The sequence below is a fragment of the Hyperoodon ampullatus genome (genome assembly GCF_949752795.1).
Source record: "Hyperoodon ampullatus genome assembly, chromosome: 18".
NCBI classification, from domain to species: domain Eukaryota; kingdom Metazoa; phylum Chordata; class Mammalia; order Artiodactyla; family Ziphiidae; genus Hyperoodon; species Hyperoodon ampullatus.
Window position 1 is genome coordinate 27,496,532 of NC_136931.1, and position 19,083 is coordinate 27,515,614.

Genomic DNA, 19,083 nt, shown 5'->3' on the forward strand with positions numbered 1-19,083 from the left:
ACAGTATCAACACTTGCTAAATTTTCTCATAGAAAAGAAAAAAAAAAAAAAAAAACGGGGATGGGAGAGAGGAAATGTAGGTGGAATGTAGAAAATGCAGAAGGAACTAGGCTGAGGGCTGCAGAGTGATTGCTCAGTGGACTCGCTGAGGCTTCCCACCAAGTCTGAGCTCCTGATTCAGATTTAGGGAGGTGTGTCCTCAGGAGCCGTGGTTCTCTACAGCACTGCCACAGAGCCACTGTGGAATCTTGCTACAACTGTTGGTATAAAACAAGACAAAGAGAAAAATTAAATTGAAGTAGAACCTACGTAGATGAAATGAATAAATCCTAAGGGTATAGTTTTTTGATTTTACTTAAGTGTGAAACCTTCACCCACATTGACACAGAACTGTGCTGTCCAATACAGTAGCTACTGTCCGGAGGTAGCTATTTAAATTAAGTAAAATAAATTCAGTTCCTTAGTCACACTAGTCACATTTCAAGCATTTGATGGTCTCGTGGCTGGTGGCTACCATATAGGACAGTGCAAATATAGACTGTTTCTCTCCTTGCATAGCTTTTATTCTCACCTCTACCACCATAGTTTAGTTTTGCCTGTTCTTGACCTTCATATGAAAAGCATTGTACACTGTATACTCTTTTGTATCTGGGGAAAGCAAAATTTCCTTATTCTTGGAATGCTGGTTCTATGGATCATTCTCTGGATTATATATTCCCTCCCACTTAAAGATGCCTGGTACAGTGCCCTTGCTGGTCTAGTCCAGTGACTCTCCACCAGGTTAACTTTGTCCCTCAGGGGACATTTGGCAATGTCTGTAACCATTTTTGGTTGTCACAGTTGGAGGGACACTACTGGCATCTCATGGGTGGAGGCCAGGGATTCTGCTAAACATCCTATAATACACAGGACCACTCCCCACAACAAAGAATTATCTGGTCTCAGATGTCAACAGTGCTGACATCGAGAAACCCTAATCTTGTCCCATGGAAAACTCCACCTTGCAAGAGCTCTCAGCGTCAAGCACACAGTAGGTACCATACGATTATGGGTTGCTATCATTATTCAAGGAGTATATCATGGGCCTCATGTAGGCTTCAAGTGCTTTTTAAGACAAGCCAAAGGGCCCAACATTGAAATTTATGAAAATAGTTACTGTGTTAGAAAAGGGAGATTTAGGAGCAAAGTTTTATACTGTTTAAAACAAAAAACAAACTTAACCCAAACTTAACCAAATGGGTGAAAGATCTGAATCAACATTTGTCCAAAGAAGATATGGGATAGCCCAAAAGTATATGAAAAGATGTGCAACTTGATCAGTCATTAGGGAAATACAAATCAAAACCACAATGATATTCCTCATCAAACCCACTAGAACAGCTGTAATCAGAAAGATATTAACAAGTGTTAGCAAGAATGTAGAGAAACTGGAACCCTCTCATATGGTGCTGATGGGAATGTAAAATGGTGTAGCCACTTTGGAAGACAATTAGGCAGATTCTTTAAAAGTTTAATGTAAACGTACATACAACCTAGCACTTCACCCGTAGGAATCTACCCAAGAGAAATGAAAATGTGTGTCCTCTTAAAGACTTGTACATGAATGTTCATAAGTAGCATTAGTCACAATAGCCAAAAAGTTAAAACAAACCAAATGTCTATCAACTAGTACACAATGGAATACTACTCAGCAATGAAAAAAGCAACATGGATGAATCTTAGAAACAGTATGCTGCGTGAAAGAAGATAAAGTACTGTGTATTCTATTATTTCATTTGATGACTGTCCAGAAGAGGCAAATCTGTAGCAACACGTGGTAGAGCAGTGGTTGGGAGGAGAGGGGAAGGAAGGAAGGAGGTAGGAGGTAGATGGGATTGGGGGTTGACTGCAGGCAGGCTTAAGGGAAATTCTTGGGATGATGAAAAACTTCTAAAAATGAATTGTGGTAATGGTGGCACAGCTTGAGGAATTTACTAAAAAATCATTGACTTGTAGAGTCATCACATAATTCTTAAAGACCAACTGGCTCAGGGATTATTTTTAAGGAAAATACTAATATTAGAATATATGTTAATCTAGAAAACCCACATGGGACACTTATCTAAAGACAAGTCATATTGCAGATATACTTAGATGTCATTCTTCATGTCCACAGGTACTGTTTTCATGTCATTGAACTCATATGAGAAGTGACTCCAGTGTGGTTCCTAGATCTGGTTTTAAATACGTCAAATTAGACCAACAGATTAATGTATGATTTCTAAATCCAGGTGGCTGATTTATTGCTACCAGCTACAAGTAAGAGAGGAGTGCCTAAAGAAGCATATCATTCCCCCTTTTTAAGAAACCTTCATCATAGCCCTTGGTGTCCTCTCCACAGCCCCCTTTCTACCAGCTGCCAGCATAGTGTGCTCAGAGAGCAAGGGGTGCCTTCTGAAGCATGTTTTTTCTCTTTTGTTACAGACAGTAAGGCTGCCCCTTGAGAGGCTGTATTCAGATCAAGCTGTCACAAACAAATAAGAATATGCTTACAGATGCTGAAAATCAGATCTCTTGCAGTAATTCAATATGCCAATTCTTAAAATGTTAACAGAATTCTCAATTCAACATTTTCAAAGATGATATTAAGGGCAAGAATTTCACATCTGTGGTAGCACTTACGGAAGGGCATTTATAAATATGATGTCCATACCTATGAAGCTTACAAATTTGACAATGCTCAATAAAAGCTTTCAGAATCAAAAATAAAAAGAATATGCTTGCATTGGGGGTTGGTAGAGGGTTTGCTTACTTTTCTCTGTGCTTTCTTATCTAATAGGCTCTGGATTACTGCCACAGCAAGGGAATCATGCACAGGGATGTGAAACCTCACAATGTCATGATAGATCACCAACAGAAAAAGGTACCATTACAGCCAGGCAGTGAAAAACCTTTCATTGGAAGGCTTAGGGCCAATCAAAACTCTGGCCAGTACCTAGGTGGTTTCTGAAGACCCATGCTGTTTTCTTTGGCAGACTTGTGATATTATTATTTCTCTAGTCTCCAGTGTTGGTTTCTCCTTCGCATAAGCATAGTACACAAGAAGAGTAGACAGCTGACCCTGACTGTAGTCACTTGTTTACTTTGGTCATGATTTTCTGGAGGGCCTCAAGACAGAAACCACAGCTGGTGATTTTTACTTCCTTTCTTAATGACCCTCAAACCAACCTGCCTGGCCTTAAAAGTATACTTGGGTCCCTCCTATTTTCTATTCTCAGTTCTGATTGTCCCTGACTGGTGAGTAAATGAATCAGCTAGTGTTAGATTAATGAAAAGCTAGAGCAATGCTTCAGTCCTGGAGTGGGGCACATGTCCCCAACCTTTTCTGTTAATGACTAGAGCTTACAATGAAAGCTATCAGTAATGAAGGGGGTATGTTAGCACATGCAGCTGGTATGGAGGCAGAAGACAAGCTTAGGCTTTGTTGATCTGGAGAGAATGAAAAGCCAGGATCATTTAAATTTTAAAAAAGAAAAAGCAAGTAAGATTCCCAGTGCTCTGCTCTGGAAACGACCTCTTAGCAGTTGCTGGAAAGTGTATCTTTTTAGCCAGTGCACTTGCTAACATTTTTTATGTGGCCAAATAATTGTTGTCTAATTAGATGTGGCCTTGTTGTAAGACACAGGCATCTGGAGACACTCCTTTCACATGTTTTATTTCTGTCGTATTTATAGCTGCGACTGATAGACTGGGGTCTGGCGGAATTCTATCATCCCGCCCAGGAATACAATGTCCGCGTAGCCTCCAGGTACTTCAAGGGACCAGAGCTCCTTGTGGACTATCAGGTAAAATGTTAGTGAAGCACCTCTGGGTTCTTTTTACCTTTGCTTAGGGCTTTTCCTGGCTTTTTCTTTTTCCTGGTTTTTGTTTTTGCTTTTTGTTTTTTGCGGTATGGGGGCCTCTCACTGTTGTGGCCTCTCCCGTTGCGGAGCACAGGCTCCGGACGCGCAGGCTCAGCAGCCATGGCTCCCGGGCCCAGCCGCTCTGCGGCATGTGGGATCCTCCCGGACCGGGGCACGAGCCCGTGTCCCCTGCATCGGCAGGTGGACTCTCAACCACTGCGCCACCAGGGAAGCCCTCTTTTTCCTGGTTTTTATTTAGTCAATTTGGATACATTTAAAATCCAGTCTTGGCTACAAAAGGTATGTATCCAGGATCATTGTAGATGATCTTGGTTCCCGGGGAGACAATTTAGGAAAAAACAGCTACAGAACTGGGCCTACATTCCATCCACGACCTCACTACTTTTTGGGAAAAGGTTTGCCACCTTTTGGGTACCATTCCCAGGAATCTGTCACCTGGCTCAAGAAGTCAGACTTGGGACTTCCCTGGTGGTGTAGTGCTTAAGAATCCACCTGCCAATGCAGGAGACAAGGGTTCCATCCCTGGTCCGTGAAGATCCCACATGCCGCGAAGCAACTAAGCCCGTGTGCCACAACCACTAAGCCTGCGCTTTAGAGCTCGTGAGCCACAACTACTGAGCCCACGTGCCACAACTACTGAAGCCCACGCACCTAGAGCCTATGCTCCACAACAAGAGAAGCCACCACAGTGAGAGGCCCGCGTACGAAAACGAAGAGTAGCCCCCACTCGCTGCAACTAGAGAAAGTCTGCACACAGCAACGAAGACTCAATGCAGCCAATAAATAAAATAAAATAAAATCCAGTCTTTATTCTACCCCAAAATGATAATTATGGACTTTTCTCAGCCACTTTTTTTTTTTTTTTTTTGAATTTTAAAATATCTGAAGAGGTCAACTGAAGACTAGAAACCTAGAAACTCAGATCAGAAAAATGACATTTGTAACACCCTTGACTGACTGGTTGTCTTTATTTCCTCAGATGTATGATTATAGCCTGGATATGTGGAGTTTGGGCTGTATGTTAGCAAGCATGATCTTTCGAAAGGAGCCCTTCTTTCACGGACAGGATAACTATGACCAGGTAAGCAAACATCATCTGGCTCCTATCCATTTGGGGGCAGATGCCAAGAAAATATAGCATCTTGATAGGGATGCTGTTGTTGAGCCACTAAATATCATCCAGTTATCTGCATATAAGCTTTACTTCAGGGTAAAGAGTTTCACAAAATCTTGTCTGTGGTCCCCAAAGATAGAGACAGATAGTGTGCTGTGTTATGCCCAACTTCCAAATTGTATCTGTGAGGAAGTCAGGTACCTCCTTGTCTAATAGAACAAGATTCTAGTCATTAGGGACTTCCCTGGTGGTGCAGTGGTTAAGAATCCACCTGCCAATACAGGGGACATGGGTTTGAGCCCTGGTCCGGGAAGATCCCACATGCTGTGGAGCAACTAAGCCCATGTGCCACAACTACTGAGCCTGCGCTCTAGAGCCTGAGAGCCACAACTACTGAAGCCCACGTGCCTAGAGCCCATGCTCCACAACAAGAGAAGCCACCACAATGAGAAGCTCATGCACTGCAATGAAGAGTAGCCCCCGCTTGCTGCAACTGGAGAAAGTCTGAGCACAGCAACAAAGACCCAACGCAGCCAAAAATAAATAAATAAATTTATTTATTTATTAAAAAAAAAAAGATTCTAGTCATTAGGTTTTATGTTCCCATAATCATCAGCCTCTAGAATATTACCGTCATAAGTTGTGTTATCATTTTAAAGGCATTTTCGAAATTTGCATTCATGTGAACTTCATATCTGTGAGTCTGCTGCCTGTCCACCCCGGGCTCAGATCTGTGTTCCCTGGAAATTTAGTGATGTGGGAGTCTCCTAATTCTTTGGTCCAGCATCCCCGCGGGCTGTGCTCAGTAATTTGGTCAGTTTGTTTTGTGTTTCAGCTTGTTCGCATTGCCAAGGTTCTGGGTACAGATGAGCTGTATGGGTATCTGAAGAAGTATCACATAGACCTAGATCCACACTTCAACGATATCCTGGGACAGTAAGTAAGAGAGAGAAAGAAAGAGGGTCTTAATTTACCCAATTCAGAAGTGAAAAGGTTAGCTGAAATCACTTTCTAAAGCTCTTTCTCCTTTCTAATTATATCAAAATTGAAATATTCTTTTTTTTTCCCCATATATATTTTTTAACTTGAGAAATTTGGGCATTGTTTACATGTGTCTTCTAATCATTTTACTTCTCTAAGTGATAACCTGTTTATCAATAGAAAATGGAAGACAAAATCATGCTACAGAAAAAAACTTTCTGGAACAGCATATGGCTTATTTTAATGGAAAATCTTAGAAAGCGTGATTCTTCTTTGAATAAGATTTGTAGTTTCTTCTTGTTCTGTGTAATGGATTTTCTGTAAGGGAGCAAATTTTAAAGCATATTTTCAGATACAGTACAATAGTGTTGAAAAGTAAATGTTGTGTTGACAATTTTCAGACAGCAATTTTATGGGACCTCCATGTTTCTGAGGCTAGCTCTTTAAATATATCTGCTGAACAATAAAGATTACTCAGCTACCTCCGTGCCTCACCCAGAATTGACTAAAAGTCTGGGGCGTAAAAAATTATCTAGAAAGGTTCTACAAAGTTCAAATCAGATGCAGACATTATAATTAATTCTATGTAGCAGTCACAGAGCACTGTTTTGTTTGAGGATGCTGTGATCATAACTATGGGGATGGGGTGGGACAGGTAACATTAAGAATGAGATTTAATGAGCTTGTAATCAACACAGTGTTCTAAGACTTTGTTGGCTTTAACCCTAATATGTAAGGATTCTTGCTGAATTTAATCTTAGAATACCAATGCTTTCCTTTTCTTCTCAGACATTCACGGAAACGCTGGGAAAATTTTATCCATAGTGAGAACAGACACCTCGTCAGCCCTGAGGCCCTAGATCTTCTGGATAAACTTCTGCGATATGACCATCAACAGAGACTGACTGCCAAAGAGGCCATGGAGCACCCATACTTCTGTGAGTTTCCAGGGGCCTGATTTGTCAAAGGGAAATTCTTCTACTCTTTATCTTTGAGGCCAGACAAGAGAATTCTGGGTATTTGGATGAATCATGCTTGGGATTTGGCCTCATTAGTTCGACTCTTGAAACAGCTCTTCAGATCTGTTTCTAGATGCCCAAAGGTGTTTGCTTGTTCACTGTAGTTCCCTTGAGTCTGATCTGTTTGACCATTGCCCATGACCCTGAGTTGATAGATGACAAGTATCTAAAGTTTTGTTTTCAAATATATACATTTGTGTGGAAACCTAATCAAAGATTTTTTTCCCCCTCAAAAAAAAAAGTGATTTGTTGAAAGTAGTAAGGTGACCATAGCATATTTTTAAAGAAGGAAATAAGATAAATAAACACAAGGAATTTGAGGAAAGGAAAGCAGGTATGGAAGGACCTCACTAAAATCCTATCTGAATTACAGACTTCTTAGGTCTCACTTTAAAGTATGTGTGTATATTCAGTTTATGTGGTTGCTTATCGGTCTGCATGCGTATGGTTCTCCCCACTGATAAAGTATGCCCCAGACTTTCCTCTCATTATAGGCAGTGTGAGGTCATTTAGTCCAGTCACAGAGGAGACTGAGAGTGAGGGGGGTTAAGTGATCTGTCTCAGTTTTCTGTTTGAAGTGAGATGAGAACTTTCAGCCTATCTCTTGCTTGACCAATACGCTCTTTCCTTCTCCTTTTTTTCCTCTCTGGAGATTTAACTAAACCTTGCCTGAAGAATACATTGCTCTGTGGTCTTGAGCCTGGTAACCCATAAGTATTAGTAGACAGCAGATTTAAAAGGTGTTACCCTTCATTCTTCCAGACCTCAGACAAGTGTAAATGGATGTCTTTCTGTCACAGAAAGCTATTTTTACACTCTGAGTTTGACTGAATTAAGAACACTGATGTTTATATTATGCAAATCATGATCTGTCTACTTTTCCAAATACATATTATACTTCTTTAAAAAAATTTTTATCCTGTTGCTTAAAATCGATAGTTCTTCTAATAGCTCTTTTTATTCACCCTTTCCTCCGAAGTGTTTATTATCTATCGCACATACTTTGAAGAAATGGGAGTTGGATATGATGTTAGTATTCAAGGAAAAACAACACATAAGAAAATCAGTAGAAATTTTGAACAGTGGGAAATGGGTGTTTCTGTGCCTCTCTTTTCCCTGAGTCTTAGCAGTTGAACTTGCACTCTGAAGAGGTAGGCGAGTTGACTGTGAGAGCATTTCCCCCTGATCATTTCTCAGTGTCTGTAATTTCTGTTGCCCTCCTGACCCTGACTTCCCGGTAGCCTGTGTCTCTATCTCACTGTGGAAGAAGGTTGGGTCTGTTACGGTGTTCTCCCCTGGCACTGGCCAGCCCTGCCTCTGCTGACTGTCCCCCTGTTTGCTTGCAGACCCCGTGGTGAAGGAGCAGTCCCAGCCTTGTGCAGATAATGCTGTACTTTCCAGCGGTCTCACGGCAGCCCGATGAAGACTGGAAAGCGACGGGTAATGCGGCATTGATGCTTGCCAATAAAACCAACCAACCAAACACAAACCTTGAAGGAAAACTACAGTGTGATAAAAAGAAATTCTAGCCATTCCTTCTAAACACAAAGAAGAGTAAAGACCTAAAAGTCTGTCAAAAAGAAAGAAACTCCCCAGCACTAGTCTACAGGGAACTGCTGTTTGGCAGCCTGACGATGCACATAGTTGGGTATCTGAGGGGACTTTCCCTTTGGAATGCATGGGAGATGAGAGACTCGGAGTTGTTGTACATTTACCTTTATTTAACAGGAGACCACTGTTGAATTAACCTGTTCAAGTCAACAAGCTCTGAATATCTGACTTCCTATCTATTCCACTGTGGTCTGGGTTTCCTTTGGTGAGATTCAGGCTCAAGTTTTAGCAAAATGTCAGCAGTCTATAGTGACACACCAGCCTCATTCACGAAAAGGAGATACTAAAACAGTGACAGTATTTTTTTTCTAAGCTCTTTTACAAATTCATGTTTTATGTATTTTTTTTTTCTTTTTAATGACATGAGCTCTCTGGGAAATGTACCTCATCCCTGCAGTTTTCTTCTAAGTGTATTCATTTGGGAGCAAACTGCAATCACTCTCACAGGAGTCCCCTTTGATGTCAGGAGGCATCACTTTAAACCTTCTGATGCCAGGGACAGGTCCATCTGTCTCATCAAAAGTTAGATGCGGGCTTCCCTGGTGGCGCAGTGGTTGAGAGTCCGCCTGCCGATGCAGGGGACACGGGTTCGTGCCCTGGTCCGGGAAGATCCCACATGCCGCGGAGCGGCTGGGCCCGTGAGCCATGGCCGCTGAGCCTGCGTGTCTGGAGCCTGTGCTCCGCAACGGGAGAGGCCACAACAGTGAGAGGCCCACGTACCGCAAAAAAAAAAAAAAAAAAAAGTTGGATGCTAAGTGCATAACTTGGAGCTCAGTGTAACCTTTGTTGATTTGCCTAACCATAAAATCTTGTTGCTATTTTTTTCATGTAGCTTTTTTTCCCAGCCTCTTAAGGAAAACTTCATTTCCCAGCACATCCCTGTGTGTGCACCTATTTTAACGCATGTCTCTGAAACAAAGACTTTTTGTTCACAACCATAACTAAAGCTGGAAAGTCAGTCTTCAGGGAGGTCAGGGAGGGAGAAAGAAAAGCATCCTTATTAGAATTTATTCAGGAAAGACGGATTGGGTGGGAATAAAACAAGTACTCCCCTCCCATGCTTTACCCCTTTTTATCCCCATGAGAAACAGTTTCCCTCTGTAATCAGGGTAATCTGCGTTTTTAAGCTCTGATAGGTAATACATGAATGTGTTGGCAGAGAGAAGACTTTCTCGCGTGCAGGGACTGGAGTTGTGTGGGCAGGGCCACCCACCGATAACCCAAGCGACCAGAGAGAGTAGCATACAAGGGACTTGGGGAAAGGAGTGGAGCTGCTGGGGCAAGTATCAAAGCTTGGGATCCATTGTGCTAGCCTTCACGTTAGCAAAGGAAACTATATTTTGTTTAAGAAAATAAAAAAAAAATAGAGCTGATATCACTCTGGGGATTTGTCATCAACATGGTTTGCAAGCAGTCCCCTGACCCCAGCTGCAGGGCCATGCTACAGCTGTGGGGACCTCTCACACTAGGCTGGAGCTCTACCACCACATCACACTTTAGGATTTCTTTATTACTATTTAATAATGCCATACATTTTTATAAGGTTAGGTTGTTTGAAAACATCTGTTTACATTCCATATCCCAATAAAATCGTATTGGTATCGGTAGCAGGTCCTATCTCTAAATGTAGATTCTATTTTTGTCGTTTGGTCAGTGGGAACTTCAAATAAAACAAGATCCCAAAGCCAGGAAATGCATTCAGTTAAGGTTCTCATACCAATGCTACCTGCCTTCATTGCACATTCTGTATATTAATGTATACATTTGTTCTACCTGAAAATCAAAAACAAGACAGGAGCTCTTGGGTGAATCTATATTGATATGTCAGGCAGCAAAACTCAGTGTTTTGGATTATCAAAAGCCTTCTAATGTGCCCTTCTAGGCAACATCGAACTGTTGGTTATTATTTATCAGGGAGATGTGCCACTGTGTGTCTTTCCTGCCCCACCCATCTCCTCCTTTGTCACCCATTCCCTCCCCCCACCCTTCGTGGTTGTTTTTTTTTAATTGCCGGTCTGGACCAGGCAGAGGAAGCCTACTGGAGGGTCTTGGTGAAGTCGTAACCCCGTTTCTTTCTCTTGGGTCCCCCCAGAGGCAGTAAAAGCAGCTGGGGAAGAGTCAGGTGACTGACTTCTGTCTCTCCTCTGGTCATGATGTAGTAGGTGCAAACACAGCTCACCTGCCTGTCCTTGGGTTCTGTGACTGCAGCTTGGCAAAGGAGTAATTCTTCCATTTTATGCGTACAGTTTACTTTTCCACCACCTATACTTTTTACCTCTCTTCATGCCTTAGACATATAGAATAACTGAGTTTAAAATGCTGACTCCTTTCTGAGTCTGATCTTGACACCCAACTTCTGGCTGACTGACTGTGGATGGTTCTTTCCCAAACTGAACTGAGTCTCGTCCAGACCTTTCCTCTTTTACCTATCTCCAAAACCATTTTGTGTCCAGATGGACCTAGCTCCCCTGAGATTTTAGAGTATTTACCTGGGTTAGGCAGTCTTGGAGAGTTCCAAAAGAGGGATGAGAGCGTGCGTGTGTGTGAGTGAGTCTAATCTTATATTTAGACAAAGCTGTGGTAGATTTACCCACCCAATATCCTTTTCGGTTAGCATATTATTTCTTAAATTCATCTCAGTAATTTTCATTAGACATTTTGTTTGCTTCATTACCTTGTAACAGGTTAAAAGTGCCTATGATAAGGACCTATTATTTCCTAAAGAAAAGCAAAAAAATGTGGGGAACAGGGTAGTGTTACACTGTCATCTCAGGTACTGCCTGTGTTCAAGAACATAGACCCAGTATGGTGAGAACGGAAGGTTCCCGTGCCAAATACAGATCGGTGTATCAGAGGTCATTGGCCACAGGTGAGCATAACTGCAAGGTTTTGCTTCAGCTGAGAAATCCCATGGCGAGAGCAGAACTGATGAAGTGCAAATGTTTCCATCAGGTTTGCTTGCAGTTCACTCTCCCCGTGATCCTGTCATCTGGCCTGCCCCTGTCCTATCCTAGCCCCGTGGTAAGTGACCAGGTGGGAGAAGCCAATGAGTGTATAACGCAGACCAAGCATTCCCGGGTCATCTTACCACTTAGAGGAGTGCCAGAGCCAGTTCTGTGAGGCACGTGAACATCAGTCACTCTGCTGGGTCTCCTCACAGGCATTCTCCAGCACGTTGGTACTCACGAGGCTCAAAGCATATGTATTCCCTTGCAGAGAAGGAAGGTGCTCTCCAACTGATTGATTAGAGGAGACGGAAGAGCTTATAATCCTTGGGGGTAGGGAGAGAGGACAGGAGAGGGGGCTGTTAAAAGAAGAAAGGGAATCAGTAAAAACAGTTGAAAGGTAGATCTTGAGGTTGGGGAACATGACTTCTTGAGGGAAGAAAGCAAGGGAGCACAAAGTTCAAGTTCTGGAACGTGCCCTGAGTTCTGGAACGCCCCCAGGATTGGTTCCAGTGGGACTGCAAGGTGGTGCTCTTGAGGCAGATGCTGAGTCCCAGAGAGAGCCAGCCCATGGCCGTGGGTCTCAGTCTGCGTCTACTCAGGGAAATGACTTAGCTTCTCCCAGGTGCTGCTTTGATGAGGATGGAAGCAAAATTATTTTGGGACACAAACAATTGGAAGAATTTTTATATATGCATTGAAATGGATCTGAGAGAGCCCCGTTGACAGTCTCCTTTAATGCCAGTTCAGATTAATGATTCGTTTAGGAACCTGTGTTACTGCATGAGCACTCACAGGAAAAAGCAATCTTCCCTCCTACAAATTAACAGGAGTGGATAGTAACTGATCAGAGTCAAGGCCATTGAGATATAAACCCGAAAGCAAAAGCAGGGTCCATATGAGCACACAAGAAGCCAAAGTTTGTCAGTGAGCTTAATAAATCTAAGACTGAGTGACGTCTTGCCATTAAAACTAACCCCAGGGTGGGGATGAGGGGAGGGGAGGTGGCGAGGAAACATCTGGCTTAAGAAAACCAGTGATAACATACGCTTTGGAGCTATGTGGATGTGTCAGTGAAAATGACCCCAACCAGGTATTGTAGAGGCAGGGGGAAGTGATGTTATGGGATTATACAGGTGATGCATACTTTGTGTAGAGAATCAACAATGTGCTACAAATGTGATACTTAATCCTGAACTGCATGTATTGGGGATTGTTTTTTTTTTAAAAAAATCATTGAATCAATAAATTAACAGTTTTTCACTTGCTGGCTTTTCTTGCTGTAAATGGTGACTAAGAGGTTGGGACAGAAATCTTGACACCCAGTGGAAAGCTTGGATAAATCTTCAAGAACCATGGAGCCGACTATTTTCTTCTGTTTGCAGAAAAGCAACACTGCCTGGGTTGTGATCCTTTACTAATGACTACTTCAGACACAGTTGACCACCTCTTTGTATCACTGGATGACTGATGTATGATTTATGTGCTGCTGCCCTTTAGAGGAAAGAAAAATGCCATGTTAAATCCTGTTTTCATAAATAAAAATGTTGATAATCACCAGCATGTTGAGAATCACCAGCCTTCCCAAGTGGGAGACAAGCCACTGCTATGAGGACCTTAAACTTGTATTTCCTGTCTCTTGGGGGAGAGGAGGAATAAACCTTGAACTGTGAAGTTGTGTGGGTGGGCGGTTGCAGTTAATCACCTTGGTGTGAAGACTTGACTAGCAGAAGTGGTGGGACTAGGGTGGTGTGGGGATTGTTTCTTGGTACTTGCTTCTGAATTGTACCACTCAGAACCTATCAATCCTGCTTGGGATTGACCATTTCATTGCACAACTTTACCTTGTGGCAGCGTGTTCTGCATTTATGAAAAGCGCTCCCCAGCCCCACTTCTTGCAACACAAGTGGGCACACGCCATTGTTTGGCAGATGGTGGAGTCTTTCATCAGTGCGCTTGCTTCTCACTGATCCCTCTGTGGAGTGGGATGCTTGAAAATCATCTACTGAAGAGTCATTTCTTAACCTTGCGTACCATGCAGCCTTTCTCAAATACTAAGCAGTAGAACCCTTCCTGTACCCAAAGAAAGTTTGGGTCATGAAATGTTTCTGTGTGACAGCTTCCCAGATACATTGTCCTTTCTGTCGGTACCCTGCTGTGGCACCATTCTGAGCTGCTGCTTCTAGAGTTCTGCTGGAATCTCACAACCCACTCCGCTGTGCTGGACATGGAAGGAGGAACGAGGTTTTCAGGCCATGCCAGACAGCTCCTTCCAGGGGGGAGTTAAAAATATTTGAGCTCCGTTTTTGCTCTTTATTAGTGAACTGGGCCCTTTCCCTCTGTAAATACAGTCATCTGATTCTTGGTCCCAAGACATAAGTAAGTTAGTTCAGGTCTGATGGGTATCTGGAGCTGGGCTGCTGAACCTGTAGCTTGGCTTACACAGAAGAGACGAGGCTTTGGTGCTTCTAGATCAGCATCCTGGACCCGAGGAAGGGGGAGGGACTCGGTCACAGTAAGGCTGGGACCAAGACTACCTCTGTAAGTGGTGATCAGAAGAGGAAGAAAAAGGGTGCTATTTGAAACCTGAAACTGGTCAGTTCTTCCCTGGTTTTCCACAAAGTGCCATGGGAAAGTCAGGCTTGTATACCATTCCCAGTGCTCCCCAAGAGAAGGGAGCCACACGCCAGTGGAGGCCTGTCCTCACTCCGGGTCAGAATGATTAATGCCATCTTTCCCCTCCTCCCATCTCTCTCCCCAGGTCTGTTGCGGTTCCTCCCACTTTTCCATAAGCAGAACAAGAACCAAATCAAACGTCTTAACGTGTGTAGAGAGATCACGTTCCGTGAGCAGACACAAAACGGTGGCAGGCTTGGCGAGCACGAACTAGACCAGCCGAAGGGCAGCCCACCACCGTATATCAAACCTCACTTCTGAATGTAAAAGGTTCACACGCCTTTGGCTTCCTGTTGACTTCCTCCTGACCCAGAAAGCATGGGAAATGTGAAGGGTATGCGAAATGGTCGTCGGTTACTGTTGCTCCCCCGCGCCCCTGGCTCGTCCCCGTGGCCGCCTGTTTTTCCCAGCAGACCATGTTAACTAGCTGACCACAGACTCCAGTGGGGGCACGGGGCGTATATGGCATGATGGGCGGTTACATATTATAATTTTAAAAGTATATATTATTGAATAAAAGGTTTTAAAAGAAATGTATGGAGAGTTTTCAGTGTGGAAGGGGCCATTAAACGAGACCTGTGGCCACAGAAGACAGAGAAGAGCATTTGAGCCAGGTTCTAGCCAGAGGGAAGAGGGCCAGTCCCAGAGGTGAGGAGGGCCATTTCCAGGACGCCCTTGACAGAGATGAGAAGTTGAAGAGGTATGTGAACCAGTCCTGGCAATGGGGGACCGCAGGTGATTCCAGCAGACTTGGCGAGCCAGGAAAGCCAGGCCTCGGCCTCGCCTTGATCGCGTCCGTCTTCCTGGACCCCTCCTTCCAAAGCAGGTGAGTCAACCAAATATTTAGGTGGTAGGTAAATGTCACCTCTAGTGAACTCAGGAAGCTGCCTTAGCCCATTCTTTGCTTTTCCTTTGCGCATCACCGTGTTCCATTCCACCTCTCAATACTGCCCACCACCCCGCCACGCCCCCTTCTGAAAAAGCACCTTACCTTGGAGGCTGGTTGAGTCTGCTGCCCCGAGGCAGGGGAAGGGGTTGGGTCTGGGGTTCAGATTATCCCGAAGCTCCCATGAATGGGAGGAGAAGCAGCCCACACACAGGTGAAAGAAGGTGGAATAGAAGCACCAGGTGCGTCTGTTAAGTGAGAAAACGAAACCTGTTTTACAAATGAGATTCCCTGGCGCCCTCAGTCCTCCCAGGACAGCTGTGTCACGGGGAGGTGAAAGCAACAACCTGGTGGCTGTCCAGCCTTGTGTCTGACTGAGGCCTGCGTCCTCCCACCGCCTGTAAAGCAGAAGCGGCGGGCAGACCTGACACCTGGGCAGCTAGATGGGGCACCCGCTAGTTCTCCACAAAAGCCACTGGTTTGCCCAACATCCCTTCTCTTGTCTTCTCTGCTGCTTGTCCTGAACAGGTGACCATGGGAACCCAGGTGTGGACGCTCACAGTTTTTGAAGCAGTTATAGGGGGAAAGCAAAGAGGTCCCTCAGGGCCACCATGGCGTCAGTGCCCCTTGGACCAGCTCCTGTTGTATCCAAGCCATTCCTCAGTTGTGGGAGCTCAAGACTGTGCCTGCCCCGAGACACCAGCGAGTGAGGGCCCGCAGGCCCCCAACCAGCTGACAGGACACCAAACGTATGGACTTGGTCCTTTCCAGCTCCATCACCGGCCTCGTATTCTCAAGTGGTCTCTCTCATGAGGCCCTTTTTGACTCAAGGCTCTGTAAACTTCTTTTGGTCTCCCACGTGTCTGAGACAGCATCTCAATACCTTGTTTTAATGAGCATGTCCCTGAAACTCTTATGAACGTGGTACTTCATATGTGTGTGTTAATCTACATAGCATGTTATCACCATGTTGACCTGCTGGCGTTCGAGGGCCTTCCCCGACAGGGAGGGTCTCTTCAGAGCACATACACGGTTGATTGGCTTGGGAGTTCTTTAGATGCCATGCAGAACTGAAACCCTAGCTTTATCCAATTTCCCTTCTCAACCAGTGGGAAAGTCTTATTTTCCAGAAACCTCTCAACCAAGATAAACTTGGGTTTTGTGGATGATAATTGTTGGGTAGGAGAGTGCTCAGTTGTAGGAAGAAGGTGAAGGAGGAGTTTTTGCTGAGGTTGTTTTGGCCTTGAGAGAAGGAGACAAGGAACCCACTAACCCAAGAACAGTCTGAAGCTCATCCACGATGTGCTTGGAAATTCAGAACATCAATTCGCACCTTTCCGTAGTCCTGCTTGTATTGGGATTGTTTAAAGTAATATTTATTGAATTTTCTTGATTACCAAAGTAATGTATATGTTCATGGCAAAAAATTAAAATGTTACATAAAAATAAATAATGACGGCCTCACCCTAACCACATACCCACACATCCAAAAACTCTTTCCTCCTTTGCAGGAAACCACAGTTAAATTTGGCATGTATTTTTCGACTATTTTCTATGCATTTACTAACATTTTAAAATTATAATAATTTTTATTTGACAGAAACGTCAGATTTTACATTCTTTTTCTGCAACTTGTGCTTTCACTTAGTTGGGAAAATTTTACTGTTATCATGTATAGATCTACCTCACCCCTTTTCATGGCTGTATTGCATTCCATTGTGTAATGTACCACAGTTGAAGCAATCCCTTATGGATAGATGCTTACCAGTATTGTTGCAATGAACAAATTTGCACATACATTCTTACACAGTCTGTATGTTTGTGAGATAAAATCTTTTCAAAAAAAGAATTACTGTGCCATATGCTTTTTTTCTTTTTTCCTTTTTTTAGGAAGGGCATTGTTGAAATTCAGAGAAAGTAGTCTTCCATTGCTTTCTCTCACTGGTGTAGGTTGGCACCGTGATGCCTTTAGTTATGGAATTCTTGTGGGGCTCTGTCAGGCACTTGGGGCATGGTGTCCAAGGTCTATGAGCTTTCCAGGGACCTACAGAATATTTGAGACTTGAAAAAAGGGTGTTGGTTCTAACATAAGAAAGTTGCAAAATAAAAATTTAATAAATGTAAGTAAATGTCTCTCCAATCCTATGAACTGAGAATTCCAAAAATATTACAGGGAAAAAAAGTTATCTTAAATATGAAAAATGGCTGCCTTTTAATGTTTGAAAATCTATGGGGATGCCTTCAAATGTAACCATGCAGAGGGCTGGTAAATGTTTTAAAATATCCCTGGCCTGAATGATCTGAGTGTTGGAATGGATGAGCAACTCTTTGCAGAATATTCTACAAACTTTTAAAATAACGTGCATCTCAAATGCATTGTGCTAAGTGAAGAAGCCAGTCTCAAAAGGCTGGATGATTCTATTTATATGACATTCAGGAAAAGGCAAAGCTGTGGGGATGGAGAACAGACCCGTAGTTGTCACGGGTTAAGGTTGGGGTGTGGGGGGTTTGACTACAAAGGGATAGCATAAGGGAATTTGGGGGTGATGGAGCTGTTCTGTATCCTAAATGTGGCAATGGTTATATGACTTGGTACCTTTCTCAAAACTATACCAAAGGGACTTCCCTAGTGGCGCAGTGGTTAAGAATCCACCTGCCAATGTAGGGAACATGGGTTCGAGCCCTGGTCTGGGAAGATCCCACATGCTGCAAAGCAACTAAGCCCGTGCGCCACAACTACTGATGCTGCACTCTAGAGCCCGAGAGCCACAACTACTGAGCCTGAGTGCCACAACTACTGAGCCTGTGTGCCACAACTACTGAAGCCCAAGTGCCTAGAGCCCGTGCTCTGCAAGAAGAGAAGCCACCACAATGAGAAGCCTGCACACTGCAGCAAAGAGTAGCCCCTGCTCGCCGCAACTATAGAAAGCTGGAGTGCAGCAACGAAGGCCCAACACAGCCAAAAATAAATAATAAATAAATTTATTTAAAAAAAACTATACCAAAAAGAGTACATTTTCCTGTATTTAAGTTTAAAAATAAATTTAAAAAAATTAACAATAACTTGCAGGGTCCCAACACAGTCCCCTTTGAGCTTCACTCTCAGATTAGCAGGAGCTTCATCTGCCCGCCACTGGCTCTTTTAACGATATCTTTGGATATAACCACTGAGCTGGGATTCAGTGGTCCTCCATCTGCTAGCTGAGCACCCCAGTCATTCGGGCAGTCTTCCATCTTTGCTCCCAGCTAAGGGGTGATTCTCTAAGCACAACCCCTCACCTCATTCCTATATCTCCCCATTCCCATCAGCAGGGAGGGGTGAAGAATAATCTCTGCCTTACAGTGTGTGGCAAGTTCCTTGTGTCCTTTAGTGGCCAGGTGCTTGGAGTTTCTGGTCTCAGACTGACATAAACAGATGCTGTCCACTGGATTTTAGCAAGTAACCAGGGCTTTTGTGCTCTAAAAGGGATTCTTGGAGTTCTGGGTGTTTTATATAATATCTTAGTAATTAAAGCTGTACGTTTTGGGATTTCCCTGGTGGCACAGTGGTTAAGAATCTGCCTGCCAATGCAGAGGACATGGCTTCAAGCACTGGTCCAGGAAGATCCCACATGCTGTGGAGCAACTAAGCCCTTGAGCCACAACTACTTAGCCCGTGTGCCTAGAGCCCGTGCTCTGCAACAAGAAGCCACAGCCATGAGAAACCCATGCACCAAAACGAAGAGTAGCCCCCGCTCACTGCAACTAGAGAAAGCCTGCACGCAGCAACGAAGACCGAAAGCAGCCATAAATAAATAAATAAATAAATTTATTTTTTTTTAAAAGCTGTACGTTTAAAAATCTAATTTGTCTTGTGTCTACAAATCTTGTTATAACTACAAACTGATTGGTTTTGTATGTAAATTTGAACATTTATTTTGGTTAATCTTTGATGCTCAATTAATTCAAA

At 43.6% G+C, this 19,083-nt stretch overlaps 1 protein-coding gene across 1 annotated transcript in view; it reads left to right on the plus strand.

Annotated features, from left to right (window-relative positions):
* CSNK2A2 (casein kinase 2 alpha 2) overlaps positions 1 to 14,386 on the plus strand; it is a gene marked incomplete at its 5' end in the record, with an annotated part of 38,410 nt that extends 24,024 nt beyond the window's left edge. Inside the window, 7 exons of the mRNA XM_079723349.1 lie at positions 2,819 to 2,902; positions 3,714 to 3,824; positions 4,882 to 4,983; positions 5,852 to 5,952; positions 6,787 to 6,935; positions 8,363 to 8,456; positions 14,334 to 14,386. Coding sequence (XP_079579475.1) covers positions 2,819 to 2,902; positions 3,714 to 3,824; positions 4,882 to 4,983; positions 5,852 to 5,952; positions 6,787 to 6,935; positions 8,363 to 8,439 — 624 coding nt within the window. The 3' untranslated portion in view covers positions 8,440 to 8,456; positions 14,334 to 14,386. The remainder of the gene's footprint in view (positions 1 to 2,818; positions 2,903 to 3,713; positions 3,825 to 4,881; positions 4,984 to 5,851; positions 5,953 to 6,786; positions 6,936 to 8,362; positions 8,457 to 14,333) is intronic.
* Between the last annotated feature and the right edge of the window lie 4,697 nt (positions 14,387 to 19,083).